This window comes from Schistocerca serialis, chromosome 2 (genome assembly GCF_023864345.2).
Source record: "Schistocerca serialis cubense isolate TAMUIC-IGC-003099 chromosome 2, iqSchSeri2.2, whole genome shotgun sequence".
Classification (NCBI taxonomy): Eukaryota; Metazoa; Arthropoda; class Insecta; order Orthoptera; family Acrididae; genus Schistocerca; species Schistocerca serialis.
The window spans coordinates 745,860,375-745,883,591 of NC_064639.1; the positions used below are offsets into that span (position 1 = coordinate 745,860,375).

Genomic DNA, 23,217 nt, shown 5'->3' on the forward strand with positions numbered 1-23,217 from the left:
CCTATGGCCTCTTATGCTGGTGTCCGTTTGGTAATAGCTCTTAATGCGCTCTTATTATTATTATTCTGTTTTTTATTTACTGCCAGAAGGCTAAATATTGAATGTGCTTTGTGTATTTTAAAATTCTCGTTTAATTCTTTGTGCTTGTCGAAGTAATATTTAAAAGCTTTATGACTTTTGGTGGATTTCAAGCAGCCCCTTACTGTTTATGCACCTTGACATTGTAAGGAATTAACAGTTATAAAAGATCTGTGGAGAAGCCTTGTTTCCCAAAGATTTCTGTTCAAGAGCTGCCTTCTTAGTTGTGATAACTCTTGAAACATAGTTGGCTACCTGATGCTACCTGATGCGGGTAGTTACGTTCTGAGGCATCAAGGGATCACCAGTTTAGTACTAGAGGGAAGCGTGGGGGTTAAAGTTCGTACAGCTTATTGAAAATGGATGCAGCAGTATATGCTCACCTTTTTGCACAGGAGTTAAGGAACTGCGATCCAAATGCAGAGTGGATTTCTGCCGAGTATTAACTGAGTGAAATCTGTTAATTCTTGGGATTAAGCTGATGTTGTTAACAAGAAACGATGGTAAGAACATATATATTGAGAGGACAATGTCAAAATACTCAGAATAGTGAACAGGGGTCGACAAGAGGTTCGCGAACTTACACCACTAACTGCTCGAACTGTCCGTTTCTGAGCCAAAAATATCCTCTTAGAACGGAAAAGTTACCCCCAAAACATAATACCATACGACATAAGCGAATGAAAATAAGCAAAGAAGACTAATTTTCATGTCGAACGATCACTCACTTTAGATGCCGTTCGAACAGTAAAAATGACAGCATTAAGTCTTTCAACAAGATCCTGAACGTGCGCTTTCCATGCCAGTTTACCATCTATCTAAACACCTAGAAATCTGAACTGTTCAGTTTCATTAATCATATGCCCATTATGTGAAATTAAAACGCGGGGATTTGTTGAATTGTGTATCAGAAACTGTAATAATGGAGTCTTACTGTAATTCATCATATCCATAAGAGTCCTTAGTGTTCAGTGATTTAATTATTGATTCAATCACCTCCTTGTCAGTATCACAGAGGAGTATTTTTACCAGCAGTGCTCAGAAAATGATTGTTAAATACTATACATATACCTGACTTACCAGTAACAGAAACATTTTTACTATGAACTGACTTAATATCGTCGACCTTGTGCTGCTGACCAGACACTTTCTTCATAACTGACCATATGGTTTTAATTTTATCCTGTGAATTAACTATTCTATTTGCATACCACATACTCTTTGCCTTCCTAATAAAATCTTAAGCACCATGCAATACTGTTTGTAATGGGCTACTGTAGCTTGATTGTAACTACTTCTAACATTGTGATATAATTCCCGCATTGTGCTACATGATATACGTATCCCACTAGTCAGCCACCCAGGCTGCCTTTTACTGCTAGTCCCCCGTTTAGAACGTTCTAATGGAAAGCAACTTTCAAAGAACATCAGAAGTGTGTTAAGGAAACCATTATATTTATCATCATTGTTACCGGCAGTATAAACATCCTGCCACTCTTGTTCCCTAAGGGTTTAAAAAACTCTCTATTGCCGTTGGATTAGCTTTCCTACGTAGACTGTAATTATATGTGACATTTATTTGAGTACAAAAGCCTTTTAGTGTTAAAATTCGTGCTTCATGGTCTGAAAGGCCATTCATCCTTTTACTAACAGAATGCCCATCTAGTAATGAAGAATGAATAAAAATATTGTCTATGGCTATGCTACCTTTGTACTATACCCTAGTTGGAAAAAACAGTGTCTGCATCAGATCATATGAGTTTAGGAGATCTACCAACATCCTTTTTCTTGCACAATCATATACAAAATTGATATTGAGGTCATCACATATAACTAATTTTTGGTACTTCCTATAAAGTGAACCAAGAACGCTCTCTAGCTTGAGCAGAAAGGTCTGAAGTCAGAGTTAGGGGACCTATAAATAACAACAATTAGAAATTTAGTTTCAATAAATTCAACTGCCCCTGCACAACATTCAAATATCTGTTCATGATACATCTATGGACTGAAACAAGTCTTGGACTGAAGACCACAACAACAACAACATGTTCTGGACAAGTTAAATACACTAATGAGCCAAAAGATTATGACCATTTGCTTAATAAATTGTTTGTCCATCTTTGGGACGAAATACATCACTGATTCCGAAATTTTGTTGGTAGGTTTGTGGAGGTATGTGGCATTAGACGCCTACGCATAGGTCATGTAATTCGAATTCGCGTAAATATAGGGCCATTGTTTTGCGTACGCGATGATCGCACCCAATAGCAACCCAGATGGGTTCCATAAGATTTATATCAGGCGAATTTGGTCACTCAGACATGAGCGTGAGTTCACTAAAACGCTCCCCAATACACAGTGGTGCAGTTCTGGCTCCGAGACACGGACAGTTATACTGCTGGAAGACGACGTCGCCGTCGGGGAAGACATCAGACATCAAGGGATGCACGTGGTTCCCAGCTGTACCACAGCTCCTATGCAAACGCAGAGTAATGACTCTCATAGCGTAATACTGTTCCCACCAGCATGCTCCGTGGCGGGCTGCACGTTCCATGTTGACGTCGATGACGCTCTTTGTGGAGACGACCGGAGACCTACTGTAGCAAAAATTTGATTCACCCGAAGAGCCGACACTTTCCCATTGCTCGACGGTAGAATCCCGATGGTCCCGTGCACACTCCAATCGTAACTGACGATGTCGTTGGATCAATATATGAACACGTAGAGGTGGACTGCTGCCGAGCTCCATGTTCAACAATGTACGATGAACGGTGTGCTCCGAAACACTAGCGCTCGCCGCACCGACAACGTGCTCTCTCGGCAGAGATGCCACACATCGCCATCTATTTTACTTTACAGAGGAGACAAGCCTCTGGGTTCTGTCAAGAGTCGTGGATGTTCAACGAATTAGCGACTAATGGTAGTTTCTCTGTCCTGCCTCTTTTTGTAGATCCTCGCGACAGTAGCACGTGAACATTCGACCAGCTCCGCCGTTTTCGAGATAGTCGTTCGCAGGCTCTGCATGATAATAATCTAACCATTGTCAGAATCGTTTATCTCAATGAATTTACCCATTCTCAGCCCATATCTTCGCTAGAGTGATAGCCCGTCCGTGTCTGTGCCGCTTACATACTTTTGTTACCGCGCCACGTGCCCACAACGCCAATAGACGGCATCCAATGTCAAGGTGGGCAGTGTTTATAACGCTTTGGCTTATTAGCGTATATTTTGCTTATAACTTCCTCAAAATAGGACATTTCGAATGGCGAGAAACAAATGGTAACACGAATATTAATAATGTCTCTGTCTCAGTACCAAACGACTCGAGTTAACTGAAAAGTATATCCAGATATTTACAACACGACATCTAAGACACTTTATTGGATAAGGGAAGGGCTGTATTGTCACTTACAAATGAACAAGACAGTAAAGTAAATGACTTCATTTTGTCCAAGTTTGAGGCCCCATTACAAATGTATTACTGTGTTGACACGGTCTTAGACAGGGAATAGTGCTTTACCCTACTGAATTTTTAATTTCATTGATGCCACCTGGGAAGCCACCTCATGAATTAATGATGAGAGTAGGTGCAAGCACTATTTTATTGAGAAGTTTAAACTCATTCTGAGGTTGCAACGGAACAAGACTCCGAATAACTGACCTCAAAATTTTTTTGATCATCTGCACAATGTTAACTGGCTGTGAACTGGAAAAACTGTTTTGATACCATGAATACCGATGACAGATACCCCCGCACTTAACTTTCCAGTTCAAATGGTTCTAGTTCCCCATTGAAATCACCTAATGTGACAGTTAACTTAGGGTGGAGCCAGACATTGTAAGCTGCTGCAATTTACATAAATGTACAGTGTTTCTCACATGGCCAATTGTACCTGGCCTTGTCATGTCTGACATCAGACCGTAATATGTTAATTTTTTCGCCTAAACCTGAAAATTTTGTCAATGTAGCAAACAAAAAAAATACTTTAAACACACAGAATGTACCTGCTGAGGCACAGTTAAAGTATGAATAAAAAGCTTTGACGGGTTTGTGTCTCCCAAGGTCTAGAGCTAATGTCTTTGATTAGCAATCAACAAGCGCTCGGTCCAGTGTTGAACTCTGTCATGGCTTAAATTCTGAATAAAAATCATTAACAGTGCCGTCCGAAGACTTTAGGAGAAGGAAGTGACCCTCACTGTGGCAACGGCCTTGTTAACACTTACCGTTCGGCTGCCGTAATATTACGTCGCGGGCGGAAACGAAGAAAATGCGGCCGCCGTAATATTACGTTCCGCCGCATTCCACATTGTTTTAGTGTTTCAAACGCATTGTTAGCGTTCCCGCTACAACCTGTAGATCCTGTAATGCTTCTAGTTAATCATATTAGCGCTAGATATCAGCACCTAGTGAAGTAGTGGGATATATCCGTATATATTTCCGAACGAATTCACGTGTGTTTTCACGCGTATGTAACGTGTTCTGTGGTGCCCTGTCGTTTGTTTACCGTTGATTTTGGCGCTAATATTTTGGTTTTAGCTTGTTTATCTTCTTTTTACTCTCAATGGCGAGTGATGAGGATGCAAAACTTCAAAAAATGATTGAAGAAGTACTTGCTGAACTTACTGATGATGATTTTTCGGATTTCGATAGTGACAGTGACTACGAAATGCCGGAAATTCACGATAGTCCATGTAAGTCTAACATCTTACTAAATCGATGCAGAACAAGACAGTTCATGTTGCGATTTGTTCTGTTACGTTCTGTATTATTTCGGACACAGATTTGTCGTCAAATGAAGGTGTCGACCTTTTTGATCAGCGTCTTTCATATGGAGCGCTTGATCACAAAACAGTGAAGAGGTGGAGAAAGCTTGCCTTCCACTGTATAATTATGGCAGTTTCCAATGGTTGTATTTTGCACAATTGCATCAATGAGAAGAAACTGAGCACTCCTAAGTTCATACAAGAGGTCTGCACTGCGTTAGTGTTACAGAGAGGAGAGAGAATTAAGGATTCTCATGGATCTGCAACGATTGCTCGATTGTCGCAGAAACGTTTTCCGAACCGTGTGGAAATGGCAGAGGGGAAGAAGAAGGCACAAATACGTTGTGTAGTGTGTAGTGGAAAACAAAAGAACATTACTGGAAAAGCTGGGAGGAAAGACACTTCTTATGAGTGCAGTGAGTGTAATGTAGGTTTGTGTGTCTCCCCGTGCTTCAAGTTTTATCACACTGTGGATCACTATGCAAAATAGCTTATGTGTACGTAGCTATGCTTTATCTGCAAATGGTATAAAAAATGTCTTTTCAGTGTCAAATGATCACATTCCAAAATTTATTTCTTCTTTAAATTGAATAAAGTAGTAAATATAAATTTTTTCCAAAACTTTACTTTCCCAAAATCGAGGAGAAATCAGCATCACTTCTTGGAAACAGTGTATGCCCCATACACATGACTGTTAACCCATGTGAAGTTGAAACCTTAAGGTTTTAAACCATACCTGTAGTTTTTATGTATCTCTAACTAAACGTCCTTTACAGCTATTTCAAGTCTGTTGAAAATAGAAAAAATCAGCCAGCACACAAGGAGTGGCATGCAGTCAAGGGCTTAGCATGGTAAGTGTTAAAGAGGGTCGAGGAGCGGAGAGAGGTTCAAGTCCCCATTTCGGATCTCCTGCAGGAGGCTGCCAAGCAGGAGGTGACATTGAGAAAAAGATTGAATAACTGAGGAAAGTGTAACGTTCTACGAGCCAGGGCGTAGAATAACAGAAGTTAGAATATGGTAGGGAAACTAGAAAACCTGAAAAGGGAAATGTTAAAGCTGAGTCTGTGTATAGTGGGGGCCAGTGAAATGAAATGGAAACAAGACAAGGACCTATGGTCAGACTAGTACAGGGTAATATGAACAGCACCAGAAAATGATATAACACTGTTAGTATTCGTTATCAATAGGAAGGTAATGCAGAGAGTGATTTACCGTGAACAGTTCAGTAAAGGGTTGTTCTCATCGAAATCGGCTGCAAACCAACACCGAAAACAATAGTCGGACGTGTAATTCAGTACGCTAAGGGAGATGAAAATCTTATTGTGATGGGAGATTGGAATGCGGTTGTAGGGGAAATAGAAGAAGTAAGGTTTGCAGGAGAATATAGACACGGCAGTATTAGAGAAACAGGAGATAGACTGTGTTCTGGAGTAAATATCAGTTAATGATAGCAAATACTCTGTTCAAGGATGGTAAGAGGAGGAAGAGTAGTTGGAAAAGGCCGGGGGATAAGGGAAGGTGTCAGTTAGATTACACCATGGCCATGCAGAGATTCAGAAATAAGATATTTTATTGTAAGGCGCGATCAGGAGCAAATACAGATTCAGACAAAATTTAGTAATGATGAAGAGTCGGCTGAAGTTTAACAGACTAGACAGGAAGAATGGATGTGCAAAGAACTGGGATACGGAAGTATTAAGGAATGAAGAGATGCGCTTGAAGTTCTCTGCGGCTGTAGATGCGGTGATAATTAATAGTTCAGTAGCCAGTACAATTGAAGACGAGGACATCTCTAAAAACAGCAATCACAGAAGTCTGAAAGAAAAACCTAGGTAAAAGGAAGGTAACTGCGAAGAAACCATGGGTAGGAAAATAAATACTTCAGTTGATCGATGAAACAAGGAAGTGCAAAATGTTCAGGGAAATTCAGGAATATAGAAATGCAAGTCACTTAGGAATGAAATAAATAAAAAGTGGAGGGAAGATAATGCGAAATGTCTGTATGGAAAGTGTGAAGAAATTGAAAGAAATGATTGTCGAAGAACTGACTCAGCATGCAGAAAATTCAAGACAACCTTCGATGAAATTAAAAGCAAGGGCGTTAATAATAAGAGTACAATGGGAATTCCACTGATAAATGCAGAGGAGAGAGTGGATAGGTGGAAAGAGCACAGTGAAAATCTATATGACAGGAGGGACTTGCCTGATGAAGTGATAGAAGCGGAAGCAAGGGACGACAGGGAAGAGATAGGGGATCCGGTAGTAGAATTTAAAAGAAGTTTGGCCGGATTAAGACCAAATAAGACAGAATAAATAGATAACATTCCACCGAAATTTCTAAAATAATTACGGGATGCGGCAACCAAGTGACTACTCACGTTGGTGCATAGAACATATGAGACTGGCGATGTACCATCAGACTTACGGAAAAACATTATACACACAATTCCGAAAACAACAAGAGCCGACAAGTGCTTCAGTTATCGCACAAACAGATTGACACCTCATGGATCCAAGTAGCTGACAAGACAATATAGGAAGAAGAAGAAAAAAATTAAGGATCTGTTAGATGACGATCAATTTGACTTTAGAAAAGGTAAAGGCACCTGAGGGGCAGTTGCAATGTTGCTGTTACAATGGAAACAACAGCGAAGTAAAATCAAAATACGTTCATAGGGGTTTTCGATCTGGAAAAAGAGTTCGACAGTGTAAAACGGTGCAAGATGTTCGAAATTCTGAGAAAAATAGGAATAAACTATAGGGAAAGGTGATTAACTTAGAACATCGCACTCCGGCAGGAGAAGTGACGCAAGTCGGAAATCGGAAGTTTTTGGTATGCTAGGAGTGATAAAAAAGTAACTGGAATTTTTGTTTTTCTTAAAGAATCTTGATTTATTTATCAACATAAACCTCGTCCTCTTCAAAGTAATCCCCCACAGATATAATACACTTCTGCCGGCGCTTTTTCCAATCTTGGAAGCATTTCTGGAACTCACGTTTTCTTACAGTGTTCAGCTTCTTCAGCGATTCTGTATTGATTTAGTCAGTTGTGGCCACAACTGATGAAATCAATACAGAATCGCTGAAGAAGCTAAACACGGTAAGGAAACGTGAGATCCAGAAGAACTTCAAAGACTTCCTTTGATGGTTGTCTTCACCTTCGAGAATAGAAAGAAGTCGCATGTCCGTCAAATACGGTGGCTAAGACAACATAACGGTTTTGGTTTTTGCCAAAAGATAATGAACAAGCATTGAGGTGTGAGCGGGAGCATTATCATGATGCAATCCCCAGGAGCGGTTTTGCCAGAATTCTGGTCTTTTCTTCGGATTGTTTCATGCAGACAGCACATAGCTTCGAGGTAATATTCCTTACTACAATAAGGCTGGAACTCATGATGCACTATCCCACTGTAATCGAAGAAAACAGTGAAAAGAAACTTCACATGTTACTGACCTTACTGTTTTCGGTCCTGGCTCTTCAGGCAGTTTCCATTGGGAAGATTGGGCCGTGGTTTCGGCGTAATACCCCATACCCATGTTTCGTCACCCGTTACGAGAATCTTTAGAAGTTCTGGATCGTTGCCGATTTCATTCAACAGTTCTTGAGCGATGTCTATGCGTTTTTGGCCAAAATTCAACAATTTCGGAACAAACTTTACTGCAACATGTTTCATGTCCGAAACATCCGAGGAAATTCCAGAATGAGATTTTCACTCTGCAGCGGAGTGTGCGCTGATATGAAACTTCCTGGCAGATCCGAGGAAATTGCTCGATATGAGCCAAGGGATATGCAGATAGCGTTAGCAATCTCTCTGACGGTGATTCGGCCATTTTCCAGAACCATTTTCTATACTCCTTCCACATTGTCATCAGTAACTGACGTGCTTATGCGTCCGTCCTCGACTTCAATATCTTTGCGACCCTCTTTGAAACGTTTATACCACTTGCAGAGTCTTGTATTACAACTATATTCGCCTAAAGCCACAGTAAACATTTAGAACGTGGTGCTGCAATTCATTCCATTTTCAAGCAAAATTTGATGCAGATTCTTTGATCCAACTTTTTCGAAAGTAGAAGTTCGCCGAGCACGCGAAAACACGAAGCCAAAAGTCTGTAATGACACAGGTCGCGACGGTAATTGCTACGTACTGGCTCAAACAGAATACCAGTTCATGGGAGGCCAGCGTCAGAGGAGGTGAAGACACCGACCTGACGCCTGGCCGATCAGTACAGATTATGTTGCGTATCTTACTTGGATGGCCGCTGAGGTACAGAGTCCGGAGAAGGCCAGCATCGGACGGACGAAGGCTCCGAAGGCGATGGATGTTGGACCAACGTGGCGCGGCTGGTGTGAGCTTCGAATGATGGGCTTGAGGGCCGGTGTTAATTCCAGAGCATGATCAGTACCGCGAGGTGATGTACTGCTGCCTGGCTGCTGCGCCTTTACAAGCAGCAGGTTGAAGGGTACCGCGCGGCGCTCGGCGAGACGTATCGGCGGATGCAAAGTAGTCACTGCAGTGGCAGCGCCACTGCCGCCTATTCGCAAGCTTATTGGCAGTGAGGCTGCTGATGACGCTTGCTAGATGTCGGTGTGTCAGCAGGCGTGTTTTGGTGTGTCTGCAGTAATGTTTCCAATACAAGCAGTGCACTAGCGCCGCTGGGCGCGTGATTGTATGCAGTGGAGGAGCGCCTGCGATAGTGGAATGGACTACCCGCTGGACGCAGGTGTTGTGCCGAAAGCCGAAGTGGCCGGCTTATGCCCTTGTATATTCCATTAATTCCACAGATCCTGCACTTCCCCATGTAGAGGCGGAAGATAGTTTACCTTATAAGCCACTTCCCTTACATTGTCTCATTGTCCAGTGACCGTATTTATGTGCCAACACAGCCATAACCGGAAATGTTAGCGAATCAACAACAGCACATACATAATGGATTACATGCTCTGCGGTGCTGATGCTTCCCTCAACACTGAATTTCACTGTCGGCTGTATCGAGGATGCCCAATGAATGTGTTTTACACTATTAGAAAACCATTGATTTTTATATTTTTGATAAAGGTATGGACTTCCAATAACTTGTAACTCGTTAACGGTTTCACCATCATTCATCTCCAATCTCTAAACCATGTTGACAGCAACGTGTAATCACCTTGCAAGCCTCTATGTTACTATGGTGCATTATCAGCCACCAGAACGTCATAATCTGCACTTTATCATAATCGCCAACTTTACACATTCTCTCCAGAGAAAATGACAGAACGATTTTTTAATTAATGACCCCTTCTACATAGATTTCATATTATATTAAGTTCCCTGCAGTTGATTCAAGTATATTTGTTAGTTGAAAAAGATCGGTTGTAATGTACTGATCGAACTGTATACTTCAGTCTTCTGTAAACTGTCTCATGTAAGCTCATGAATGTAACGACTTAAGTCACTAAAGGTTTTAACAAAGTGTATTTATTTTGCAGCGGCTGGTTGGGTTTTGTTTGCCTTTGGTGTTGTTCAGTTTCCTCTGTGGATGGCACTGAGAATTTTCAGGAAAAGAAATATTTCGTTCAGAAAGGTATAATTAATATTATCTTAAATCTAGTAAAATGGTTATGATTTATCAAGATCCTAAATGTTATCAAACATTTTTCAGCATTTACTGAACTCGTTCAGACCTTCTAAGAAGTGGGGCCCGAGGGACAGAACACACAAAGAAGAATGGGATAAGTTGATGGACAATTGGAAAATGGAGAATGCAAATAGTGCAGATAACGTTCTCAAGAAATTCTCAAGAAAATTGTTTAATTTATATTCTCATTGGTAATTTTGTACATAAAAAATCAGGAACTCGAAACATGTTTCTATGAAACGGTTTCCTATCCTCAATGAATGTGTAAAAGCGAAAATTTACCAACACCAACATCAGAAGCAGAATAATTAACCATTCTTTAATTTCTGGTGCGATATCTTTGTTGTCATTCATTGGAATTCTGAATGTTACATGGACCAGAGTGTGAATTTCTTTCACCTAATGCGAGTTAATAAATATAAATTGTATGAAGACTGAAAATCAGATTCTCTTTGAAGTTCATTCAGTAAAATCATTCATTAACTGTCTTTGAAAGATAAAACATTTTGAAGTAATCTTTTGCATCTTGATTAGGTGCTCCTCCGCACTGAAACTTAGACATTTGTGATTATCCTTGCAAGTATTTTTTAATTTCATATCCGGAACATAATGGCGTTCCTTACCGTTAATAAGGTAGCCATGGATAATCACCGTTGCCACCAGTATAATAAAGTAACGCACAATAAACGTTTTTTTTTTTTTTTGGGTGATTAGTTTAGATCTATCCGTATTTGTATGTGGTATTATTTACAACCTCATTAGACAGTTCAAAACCTTTCTGCATTTTAATCTAGACACACAACTGCTCGCAGTCGCTAGAGGACAGCATGGAACATTCTGTAGAAGAATGAAAGAAGTGGAGGGCTTAATGTTTGGAATAAGAGGAGGTCATTAGACGGAGCAAGAGCTCAGTTTGCTGAGGAATGAGAAAGGCAATTGGTCGTGCCATTTTAAAAGGAACCATCCCAGCATTTACCTTAACCGATTTAGGGAAATCATGGAAATTCTAAATCAAGATGCCCAGATTTTGAACCCCTGTCTAGCCGAGTGAGAATCCAGTGTCTTACCACTGCTCTACATCATGCGGTAAAGGATATCGTAGATGGTCAGTCAGACTAAATCCCTTACCTCAACTCGTGCGTCTCTTTAAGCGACATTATTTGATTAGTAATTCATTCACACGAGTTGGATAAAAATGTGGAAACACCGCGATAAATGTTTGCTAGAACATAAATGCAGGTGCTAGCCAAGCCTGAAGGTTGCGCTGTTGTATTTGATCACGAATGGCACCTGCGCAATATCCTCGATACTTTGAAAGTGTTAGTCTCGGTCAGAATAGTGTTCCTTGCATTGCGAGTGCATTATGTCAGATATAAGTGAATTCGAACGTGGGAAACATGTTGGTGCTTGTATGGTGGGTGGTTCTGAAACGAAGCTAGACAATCTGTTTTGTATTGCAAGAGGCAAGGCATGGAAGATTTAAGGATGGATTGATTTAAAATTGTTGGATGCTAAAGAGATTGTTCATCAGTGCTCTTTCACAAGACTGCGGTACTGATGAGTGAGGAATAACCTTGTTAAACCGAAAAACAAAGGTCATGCAACGATAGCCATATATAACGATAGCCACACCAACAGAAAATGTCACATACAAGTTTCAGCAGATGTAGTCGTACCGTTGTCACATGTCGTAAGAACTAATAAAGCAGTGGGAATCAGTCAGTAAGAAGGCTGGTTGATCGCAGAACTACATGGATGAGTCAGCCACTAAAAATCACATTAAAACCTCCGTCCAATAAACTGTATGGTAGTACTGACGCCACACAAAATGTCAGAAACTACAGCGCCATTGTTTCGTCATAGCCTAAAACGGATGGTAAGTGCCCTGGTAGCTCACAGGCTTCCCTCCTAAGGGCATCCAACAAACAGTATGTTGAAACAAGATGATCCTTGAGTGTCACGACGCAAACACTACATTTCGGAGCTATTCTTGACGAGAGAGAGAAAATCATGCGTCATTGGGCAATGGCCGATACGAGGGCGAGTGAGGACCACTTCGTCCCGTCATGCAGTTCGCAAGGAACTGCGCCATGGCTAAATAGTTTGTTTTACCGTTCATTGGTACCCACACAGCCAATATTCGCTTTTCGCCTACGACAGCCTGTAAGGGGACGTGAAGTTGAGGTGTGATATTTTCCCAGCAAACTGCCTTCGCTGCTCTATCGGTTTCCTCACTCCCCTCGATTCCCATGCATCTATCAGACTTGGACCCTGCAGAAGGCTACCTCTTTCTTCCGCCTGTGCGGGAGGTGGATAGTGTGCTGGTCTCTCTGAACATCTGCCGAAGATCCTTCAGAGCACTGAGATAGTCAATGTAGACCAGGAAGTTCCCTCCGCCAAGAAGTCTCATGTGCTCCAATGCTTTCTTGCTCAGCATAGTACACTGAGAAGTGAGTAGGTCCGCGACGTTTAATGACAACTTGCGGGAAGATAACAGAACGCTCAGCGTTCTTTCCTTACTTCGATTCGTCAGTAAAAACAAAGTATGCTTTGGGTACTCCGATAAAATGCTGCTAAAACCCCGTTTAAAAGCTAAAGGCGGAGTTGTGTGCTTGTTGTAATCCGTCATTTTCAAGTTAAGAATGGACCTCTTAATCATTCAAGGAGGGTATTTGCTCCATCCCTGTTCAACAATTTTTATGTCTGCTAGACTATGTTGCCCCAGATATTCCTTCACACGGTCAGAAAAAGGTTAGGAGGCCAGCTACAGACAAATCTGCGTTGTATGGTTTGTTCAACTCAAACACAGGCAACAGGATGGTCGGAGATGGGCTGCACTTTGTACACAAGTCGCAGAGGCTAGGAATGGGTCTGGTTCAGTAGGCTCCTACGGCCAGCCAAATGCCTGCATGGTGGACAGCGTCCTACATATTTAAATAAGAAGGCTTAGATGACCCATAGAGTGTGCTGTCATAGTCAAGGCGTCAGTAGAACATGACCAGACTGGATCAGTCTGCTCCCTATTCTTAACGCTAACACATTTTAAGATGTTTAGTGCCTTTAGGCATCTACATTTCAGGTCGTGGAGATGTGGTAGACGTGTTAACCTCTGATAAAAGTTGAGGCCCAAGAACTTCAATGAGGTCTTAAAATCTAAGATCATGCTCCTCAACTAGAAAGATTAAAATACACACATATAGTTTTTTCCCGTGGAGAATTTAAAACTATTGGTATCAGCCCAATCTTCCAGCCTCTTGAGGGTCAGCTGTAGTTGTGTAGTATTCATGAAACTGGTGGAGCAGTAGAATACTGCAAAGTCCTCCATAAATAAGGAATAAGTGACTGGATTCCTTACTATGGTAGAGATACTATTGACCACTGTAATAAAAAGAGGGCGAAGCTCAGAACTCTGAGGAATTCCATTTCGTTGAGGGAATGGATCGGAATGTGCAGCACCGACTCGATAACAGGAATAGCTTTCGACGAGGTAGGACTACAGCCAGATGGAGGACGACCATGAAACCCCATTTGCGCACCTGATGAAAAATGTTATGCCTCCAGGTGGTAGCATAAGCTTTCTCCAGATTGAAAAAGATACGAATAAACTGCTGTTTTCATAGGAATGACTCTTGTATCTCACCCTCTGATTGGAGGAAATTGTCAAAGGTGGACTGGTATTTCCGAAAACCGGATCAGAAACGGAGGAGCTATTCCTTGCTTTCAATAGTCCACATTAGGCATCGGTCTGACAGCCGCTGAGGGGTTTTTCCTACAACGCTAGTGATCGATGCACTTCCGTAGCTATCTGGAGATAACTTGTGCTTCCCTGACTTGAGAAGTGGTATTAGAATCGCCTCCTTCCACAAATCCGGATAACAGCCTTCAGTCCATATTTGATAGTAGAGGCACAGAAGGACTTCTTTCGCATCCATCCTTGGGTATTTTAACATGCCATGTTGAATCCTATCAGGTTCTGGAGCAGAGTCATGCCCAACCATTAGTGTTGACTGTAGTTCCCACAAGGAGGATGAGCTTTCCTATGGGTCCGAGTTGTCAGATGGAATGTCTTGTCACTGTTTCTCCGTATGTTCCGTGTGTTAGCAAAATCGAGGTGTCGTGTAATTGGTGAAGGACAAACCACAAAAGAGTTTCTTGGACAGCGTCTGCGCTGTTTAACTAGGTGCTGTTTGGAGCACACCATCGTTTAATACGACAGATATTCGACATGGATCTTTATTTCTTTATATCTTCCGAATTGACTACCACACTTTCGCTGATGGAGTGGAATGGTTACTGGTTGTTAAAAAGTCTCTCTGGGCACTTCTATTTCCCTTCACTATGATTAGTTTAGCTTTAGCCCTCGCCTGCCGAAAGGCTGCAAGATTTTCTCCACTGAGTCTGTTCCTAAATCGAAGCATGCCTTTCCGCAATTGCTAACCGACATTCCTCGTTCCACTGGTGGATGCCTTTTCTTCTATGTTGCCTAGAACGTGTAGAAATGAAGGAATCAGTAGCATCGTGCATCATTTTCGTGATGTGGTCCACCAACTTCTGGATGCTCTCATGGAGTTGGAATACAGCCAGTCGCCTCTTCGAACAACCACCTAAGGGTGCCGCTCAGGCGTTGTAGTCGCAGCTAGGTGAAACCACACGGTAAAGTTGGCACCTGAGCGTAAATCGTTGGGCACTACGGTATCTACGATAGGACGAGGATATTAGGAGGAGGGTATAGGGAGATGGAGAATACCTCATTAGCCATGCAGATGTGCGTCATTTCCCCAGTATTAAGTGTGCGGATGTCCTTTGATACTAACAGCCTCTCAACTGTCCAACCCCTGGGGAAAATGATCGAAGAGACCCAGAGCATATGTCATCAAGTAACAGGAATGGCCAAGGGAGTGCCACATGAGATATCTTAAGTGTCGTACCATCAATAGGTTTCTTCGGTGGGATGTACATAAAGGATACTACGTGGGGAGATGGAGCTTTTTAGGCTTGAGCTGCACATTCTGTGGCTTTCCTTTTTGATGGGAAGATAAAGAAGTTGGAGTTGATGTCTCCTGCGTTTACTTGGAACTACACTGGAGGGTATGGCAAGCTAATAACGCCAACAGTGCCTTGGCTGCCGCAGGTGGATGTGAGCCTCGGCATTGGCGATTTCAGCTGAGGAATCAGACTTAGAATCAGGTTGCTTAAAGTTGGTAGAGAATGAGGTTGCACCCGTCTTGAAAATCTTTTTTACCTCCATGTACGGCATAGCCTGACGATCCAAAGCCCCTGAATCTTCCGTTCCAGTACCTGGAGAGCTCATTCCTTTGACCACCGTGAATGTGCGCCACTGCAGTTAATGCAAAAAGGTGGCCGGGTGCACAGTGAACATGAATCATGAGCGTCTAAGCCATATCTTTCGCAGGTAGACTTGCCTTTGCACGCTGGGACTGTGTGCTCAAGCCCCTCGCATTGAAATCAACGCATAGAATTGAGGACATACAGACGAAGGTTAAGAAACCAGCCCTTTTATATTCAGGTAACGAAGGACAATTAAAGGTGCGTATCAAGGTAGGTGTTTTTTCTAATTCGCAATTCATACATTGCAACACATTTCTCATCTCGATCACGCCTTCGCTTTGGCATTCTTCTATAACTTTATTGTGGTCTAGATGCATCGTCAGGTCACAACTTCACACAACTTCTCTGCTGTAGTTGAGAGTGTTGCTCATTTCAACAACTGTAGGATATTCTCCGATTTGCTGTAACTTACGGAGCTTCAGAATCAGGGAATTGCAGGGCCAACTGGAACGCCAAAACATCTCATTGGTGATGCACATGCCTGTAACAGGAAACTGTGATGCCAAAGCCATAAAACGTGGATTATGTAGCACTGGCAGAAAGTCATTTTCGCGGATGAGCTTTGTTTCACACTGTTTCCAACTTCTAGCAGAGTTTACATCCCAAGATTGAAACATGATGGGGGTTCGGGATTAATTCGGGCAGACGTAGCTGGTGTTCCATGGGCCTCATGCTTATTCTGCAAGGTCGTATAACTGCCAAGAATTATGTGAACATTTTGTCTGGTCAGGTCCATCCCATGGTCCAATTTTTGTTCCCCAATGGTGGTGATGCTGTGTTACGAGACATTATGGTCCCTGCTCACACAGCTTGCTTCGTCCAGGACTGGTTTTGTGAGCACGAGAATGAATTGCGCATCTCCGTAGGCTGCCATTGTAACTAGGTCTACTTTGAAGAACAGTGTGCGTGATCGCTATACACCTCCATCATCATTATCTGATCGAACCTTTTTTGCAGGAAGAATGATGTAAGATTCCTCTGAAAACCATACAGGACCTGTGTTTATCCGTTTAAAGGCAACTGGAAGATATTTTGAAAGCCAACGCTTTTCCTACACCGTATTAGGCATGATAGTGAGTTGCGTTTTTGGCGTTTCCATATGTTTATCCACACCTGTCCTTGGGCGTTGGGTAGCAGTTGGAGAGTCAACCCCTGTAGCTGAGTGGCCTGTGTAGATGGGTGCCACGAGAAGGACTCTGTATGACAACTAAGGAGCTACTTGACGGAATAGTAGCGGCTCCAACGTCTGGAAAGTCTTCAAACGGTCAGGAGGGTGTGTTGGCCGCATGCCCCTCCATACCGCGTCCACGTGATGATGTTAGGCAGAGGATGACACGGCAGCGAGTAGACATCCCTTCCGCCTTCCCGCCCTGGCGAGGAGCTCTTTTATGTAGTTGGAGATGTTTAGAGACGATTTTCTGATCAAATTCTAAATGAGATATCATTTGCTGCAGTAGGTAACAAATTTTCTGAGATTGTTACACATAAACAGTATCAGCAAATAGCCAAAAAACCCAATGAAGTTTAGCATCTAACTGAACTACAAATGAATATCTTAGTTTTAAATTCTGAACAGTTCTATCATTAAAAAGGTGAGAGTTAAATAACCTTTAAATAGATGAAACTCATATGTTTTAGAAGTGTTTTATTAAAGGAAGAAAGACTGTGTTAATGAGGCGACTGGTACTGATGATTTTCAACAATTCTTTATATTCAGTTTGGCGTGATCCTAATCGTTTTTTTCCATTGCCACTGTAGTCAAAAAATCATTCTCACACCAGCAAGGATAAGTGAATGCTATTTTTGTTTTTATCAAGAACTATGTTATGTTGTCTTCGCAGAATAATAGTAGTTGTACTGTGGTTCATTCACTCAAATTGGTCACAAAACCCAGGCATTTATTTTTCGATTTTCAATATAAGGAAAACATTTACCAATAGAATTAATTTCTGGTGGCAACTGAAGATTTATTTCTTCTGTGAATCTATGGTTTTTGTTGCATCATGTACCGCTGATCGTATTTCAAAATTTCAGGTGATAATTGATTACTCATCAAATTAATATTAGAATCTAGTGAAATAGCGAAATAGATTATGACTTTATAAATAATTTCTAACCCTTTTTGTTATTACCCTACAAAATTCCATTTTGCAGTCCAATGCTAGACTCGCATATTAACATCTCTGTTACAATTGTCTCTTCATTGTTGTTTTGATGTTTATCTGTCTTATGCAAATTTAGCTATATATTGGAGTGCTTACTCACAGGGACAAGTCTCCAGCGTGGAGTCGATTTCTTGAAAGCATCCATGTCTCTTGTGATATTTCATGCTCTAAAATATTACCCGAAATTCCAGTTATTTTTTTCGTCGATGACTCGCAGACGGGGGCACACCAGGGTGAATTTCTGCAGGGTGTGATACTTTGGACCATAACCTAGACGCCATACAGGTGGCTTTGTAAAGTCGGTGCCACCCCCGGCGACCTCTCCTTGTCAGTAATTATTGTGCTTCTTGCTGTTGATATTTGCAGTTCCATGGCGGGCATCATGCATTAGTTTTCAGTGATATCCGTGCACAGTGTGTCCAGAGCCCTCGTTCATTCACAGTAAGACGGGTGTTGCATTAAATAATTCATAGTCACTTTGAGAGGACTTAGTTGTCGAATTTGGTCGTGACGGAAAATACGTTTTTATGCAACAGGAGCTGTTATTAATTTAAATTATTAACCAAAGCTGCGCGTATCCTGTGCCCAAGATGATGAACAGATAGTAATCAAACACACACACACACACACACACACACACACACACACACACACACACACACACACATACTCACACTTCTACAAAGTTTACCCTGACAGTACTGCAGCAGCCTACTGATGCTATTGTTATGTCATTACATTCTGCTATTTATCATTATATACAGAAAGAAAAAAGTGTATCTTATAGACACACAACCAAGTCGTGCTTGACCTAGTTAAGTGTGTGCCACGTGAGGAGGGCAGTACTGTGGCATGGAACGCTATGGTGAGAGAGACTGAACACATGTCTTGTCTAAGCACGCTTCCTGACTTTAGTATACAACAGTTCACCAAAACGAAAGAAACGTCGATAGAACGGTAATTTTGTACTGAAGTATAACTACAACTACTTTTATCTGCAAACTCTTTTAAAAGAAAGAAAAATTTTGTCCACTCGCGGTGCATACATCGCGCTCAACGCTTCCGCGTCTTCGTTGGCCTGCTGCGCCTGTTGTGCTTCCCATGCCCCTGTTTGCACTAAAAGGTGTAACCTATCGTCATGGCCTGTTGGCAGTCATCAGCCAGGTCCTCCACCACTGCTTGCAGGTCGTATAGTTTATCCAGGTTCTCTTTGAAGAAAAGCCTTCCACTTACATAGCTTGTTGTACTGGTCAATTGTCCTTTTCAGTAGCAGGAACAAACAGAGAACATCTTAAGGAGTAGTAGTTAAATGAGACATATATACAATTGAATCAAAAGTTTTGTTTATTGGAGAAGTTTGTTTCACTGGTCCTCTCAAACCGACAGGAAAACAGTTTTCATTCATTAAAAAGAAGTACAAGCTTTACACATTGTAAGTAAGGTTAATTGATGTCTTTTACCTTAAAAACTCTCAGAGTTATACTGTTGTGCTACAGAAAGATATACTGGACGAATATAAAAAATTTTTTAATGTTTTTCCCAGCCAGCGTGTAGCCAAACCAAGACAGGCTCGGCTGCAGTCTCACAAATGGAATGACAAACAGACAGGAGAGAGGATACTGCAAATATTGTGGCACATAACCGAGGTCAATGCCACACATCACTCGAGAGAGATGCCTGAATCGCCAGTTTGGCAGTGTGACCTCAGTGTAAATGGAATCATTCTGACAGATCTGTGAGAGGCCATAATAACATGTAAATCTTACACAACAATATCTTTCAGCCCGCTAATTTGCAGAAAGCGCCACGCTGAAGAGCTGAAAGTCACAGCTGAGACACTGAGATAGTGTGATAACCACTGATGAACCCAGAAAACAAGGTCACATTCGGTCATCATCGCCATGACATAACCCATTACCTCCAACAGACACTTATAAATACTCAGGTTCCCGAGCTCTTCTACACACATCAAAAAAAGTTTTGCGTCACCTCGCTTCCGGAGCTCCGAAACCTGTACAGAAAATTGGAATAGAGATCAAAATAAACATAATTTCCACCCTTTTTAATGCTCGTGAAAACCGCACATTACATGTTGTACCACCATACAGCGAGACCTTCAGAGGTGGTGGTCCAGATTGCTGTTCACACCGGTACCTCTAATACCCAGTAGCACGTCCTTTGCATTGATGAATGCCTGTATTCGTCGTGGCATACTATCCACTAGCACTGTTGGTCCAGATTGTCCCACACCTCAACGGCGATGCGGCGTAGATCCCACAGAGTAGTTGGTGCGTCGCGTAGTCCATAAACAGCCCTTTTCAATCTATCCCATGCATATTCGACAGGGTTCATGCCTGGAGAACATGCTAGCCACTCTAGTCGAGCGATGTCGTTATCCTGAAGGAAGTCATTCACAAGATGTGCACGATGGGGGCGCGAATCGTCGTCCGTGAAGAAGAAAGCCTCACCAATATGCTGCCGATATGGTTGCACTATCGGTCGGTGGATGGCATTCACGTATCTTACAGCCGTTACGACGCCTTCCATGACCAACAGTGGCGGACGTCGATCCCACATAGTGCCACCGCAAAACAGCAGGGAACCTCCACCTTGGTGCACTCGCTGGACAATGTGTCTAACGCGTTCAGCCTGACCGGGTTGCTTCCAAACAAGTCTCCGACGATTGTCTGGTTGAAGGCATATGCGACACTCATCGGTGAAGAGAACGTGATGCGAATCCTGAGCGGTCCATTCAGCATGTTGTTGGGCCCATCTGTACAGCGCTGGATGGTGTCGTCGTTGCAAAGATGGACCTCGCCATGGACGTCGGGAGTGAAGTTGCGCATCATACAGCCTATTGCATAGAGTTTGAGTTGTAAAACGACGTCCTGTGGCTGCACGAAAAGCATTATTCAACATGGTGTCGTTGATGTCAGGGTTCCTCCGAGCCATAATCAATAGGTAGCGGCCATCCACTCCAGTAGTAGCCCTTCGGCGGTCTGAGCGAGGCATGTCATAGACAGTTCCTGCCTCTGCGTATCTCCTCCAAGTCCGAACAACGTCGCTTTGCAGAATGAGATTTTCACTCTGCAGCGGAGTGTGCGCTGATATGAAACTTCCTGGCAGATTAAAACTGTGTGCCCGACCGAGACTCGAACTCGGGACCTTTGCCTTTCGCGGGCAAGTGCTCTACCAACTGAGCTACCGAAGCACGACTCACGCCCGGTACTCACAGCTTTATTTCTGCCAGTACCTCGTCTCCTACCTTCCAAACTTTACAGAATCTCTCCTGCGAACCTTGCAGAACTAGCACTCCTGAAAGAAAGGATATTGCGGAGACATGGCTTAGCCACAGCCTGGGGGATGTTTCCAGAATGAGATTTTCACTCTGCAGCGGAGTGTGTGCTGATATGAAACTTCCTGGCAGATTAAAACTGTGTGCTTCGGTAGCTCAGTTGGTAGAGCACTTGCCCGCGAAAGGCAAAGGTCCCGAGTTCGAGTCTCGGTCGGGCACACAGTTTTAATCTGCCAGGAAGTTTCATATCAGCGCACACTCCGCTGCAGAGTGAAAATCTCATTCTGGAAACATCCCCCAGGCTGTGGCTAAGCCATGTCTCCGCAATATCCTTTCTTTCAGGAGTGCTAGTTCTGCAAGGTTCGCAGGAGAGCTTCTGTAAAGTTTGGAAGGTAGGAGACGAGGTACTGGCAGAAGTAAAGCTGTGAGTACCGGGCGTGAGTCGTGCTTCGGTAGCTCAGTTGGTAGAGCACTTGCCCGCGAAAGGCAAAGGTCCCGAGTTCGAGTCTCGGTCGGGCACACAGTTTTAATCTGTCAGGAAGTTTCATATCAGCGCACACTCCGCTGCAGAGTGAAAATCTCATTCTGGAAACATCCCCCAGGCTGTGGCTAAGCCATGTCTCCGCAATATCCTTTCTTTCAGGAGTGCTAGTTCTGCAAGGTTCGCAGGAGAGATTCTGTAAAGTTTGGAAGGTAGGAGACGAGGTACTGGCAGAAGTAAAGCTGTGAGTACCGGGCGTGAGTCGTGCTTCGGTAGCTCAGTTGGTAGAGCACTTGCCCGCGAAAGGCAAAGGTCCCGAGTTCGAGTCTCGGTCGGGCACACAGTTTTAATCTGCCAGGAAGTTTCATATCAGCGCACACTCCGCTGCAGAGTGAAAATCTCATTCTGGAAACATCCCCCAGGCTGTGGCTAAGCCATGTCTCCGCAATATCCTTTCTTTCAGGAGTGCTAGTTCTGCAAGGTTCGCAGGAGAGCTTCTGTAAAGTTTGGAAGGTAGGAGACGAGGTACTGGCAGAAGTAAAGCTGTGAGTACCGGGCGTGAGTCGTGCTTCGGTAGCTCAGTTGGTAGAGCACTTGCCCGCGAAAGGCAAAGGTCCCGAGTTCGAGTCTCGGTCGGGCACACAGTTTTAATCTGCCAGGAAGTTTCAACGTCGCTTTGGTTCACTCCGAGACGCCTGGAAACTTCCCTTGCTGTGATCCCTTCCTGGCACAAAGTAACAACGCGGACGTGATTGGACCTCGGTATTGACCTCTGGGCGAGGTTGAACTACAGACAACAAGAGCCGTGTACCACATTTCTGGTGGAGTGACTGGAACTGATCGGCTGCCGGACTCCCTCCACCTGATAGGCACTGCTCATGCATGGTTGTTTACATCTTTGGGCGGGTTTAATGACATCTCTGAACAGTCAAAGGGACTGTGCCTTGTGATACAATATCCACAGTGAACGTCTATCTTCCGGAGTTCTGGGAACTGGGGTGATGCGAAACTATTTTTGATGTGTGCATATTCCTTTTGCAGTGAGCTGGTTTTAGGTAAGGACATGTGATATGCTGACTATTGTTTGCCGGACGACAACTACATTCGAGACTACAGCCAGCCTGATCTGATAGACTTAGCCATTAGGAGCTGCCAACTTCTCTTCTGTTGATGTGAAGTATTGGAGACTTCTATCACTGGCTCACTGGGGGCCAAACTGATAGTGCTTGGTGCACTGTCACACTGTCGCTGTACTGGGGAGGCGCGCTAGCTGCTGACACCCCCTTACTTGCATCTGTGAGCCAACACTGCCATCCATGGCTTTCCCCTGTTGGAAAGGCCAGGAAATAACTCGGCAGCATCGCCGGACGACCAACGCCTGCCGCCACCTTGGCCGGCTGCCCTGCACAGCGCCTTTCTTGCTGTGTTAGCTGACGTGACCTCGTCGCCAGCCTCGAGAGACT

The 23,217-nt window shown here is 43.1% G+C and overlaps 1 protein-coding gene across 1 annotated transcript in view; it reads left to right on the top strand.

Moving 5' to 3' along the window:
• Nucleotides 1–23,217, top strand: part of LOC126456381 (sodium-dependent nutrient amino acid transporter 1-like) — a 111,173-nt gene that overhangs the window by 72,014 nt on the left and 15,942 nt on the right. The window contains exon 12 of the mRNA XM_050092135.1: nucleotides 10,316–10,410. Coding sequence (XP_049948092.1) covers nucleotides 10,316–10,410 — 95 coding nt within the window. The remainder of the gene's footprint in view (nucleotides 1–10,315; nucleotides 10,411–23,217) is intronic.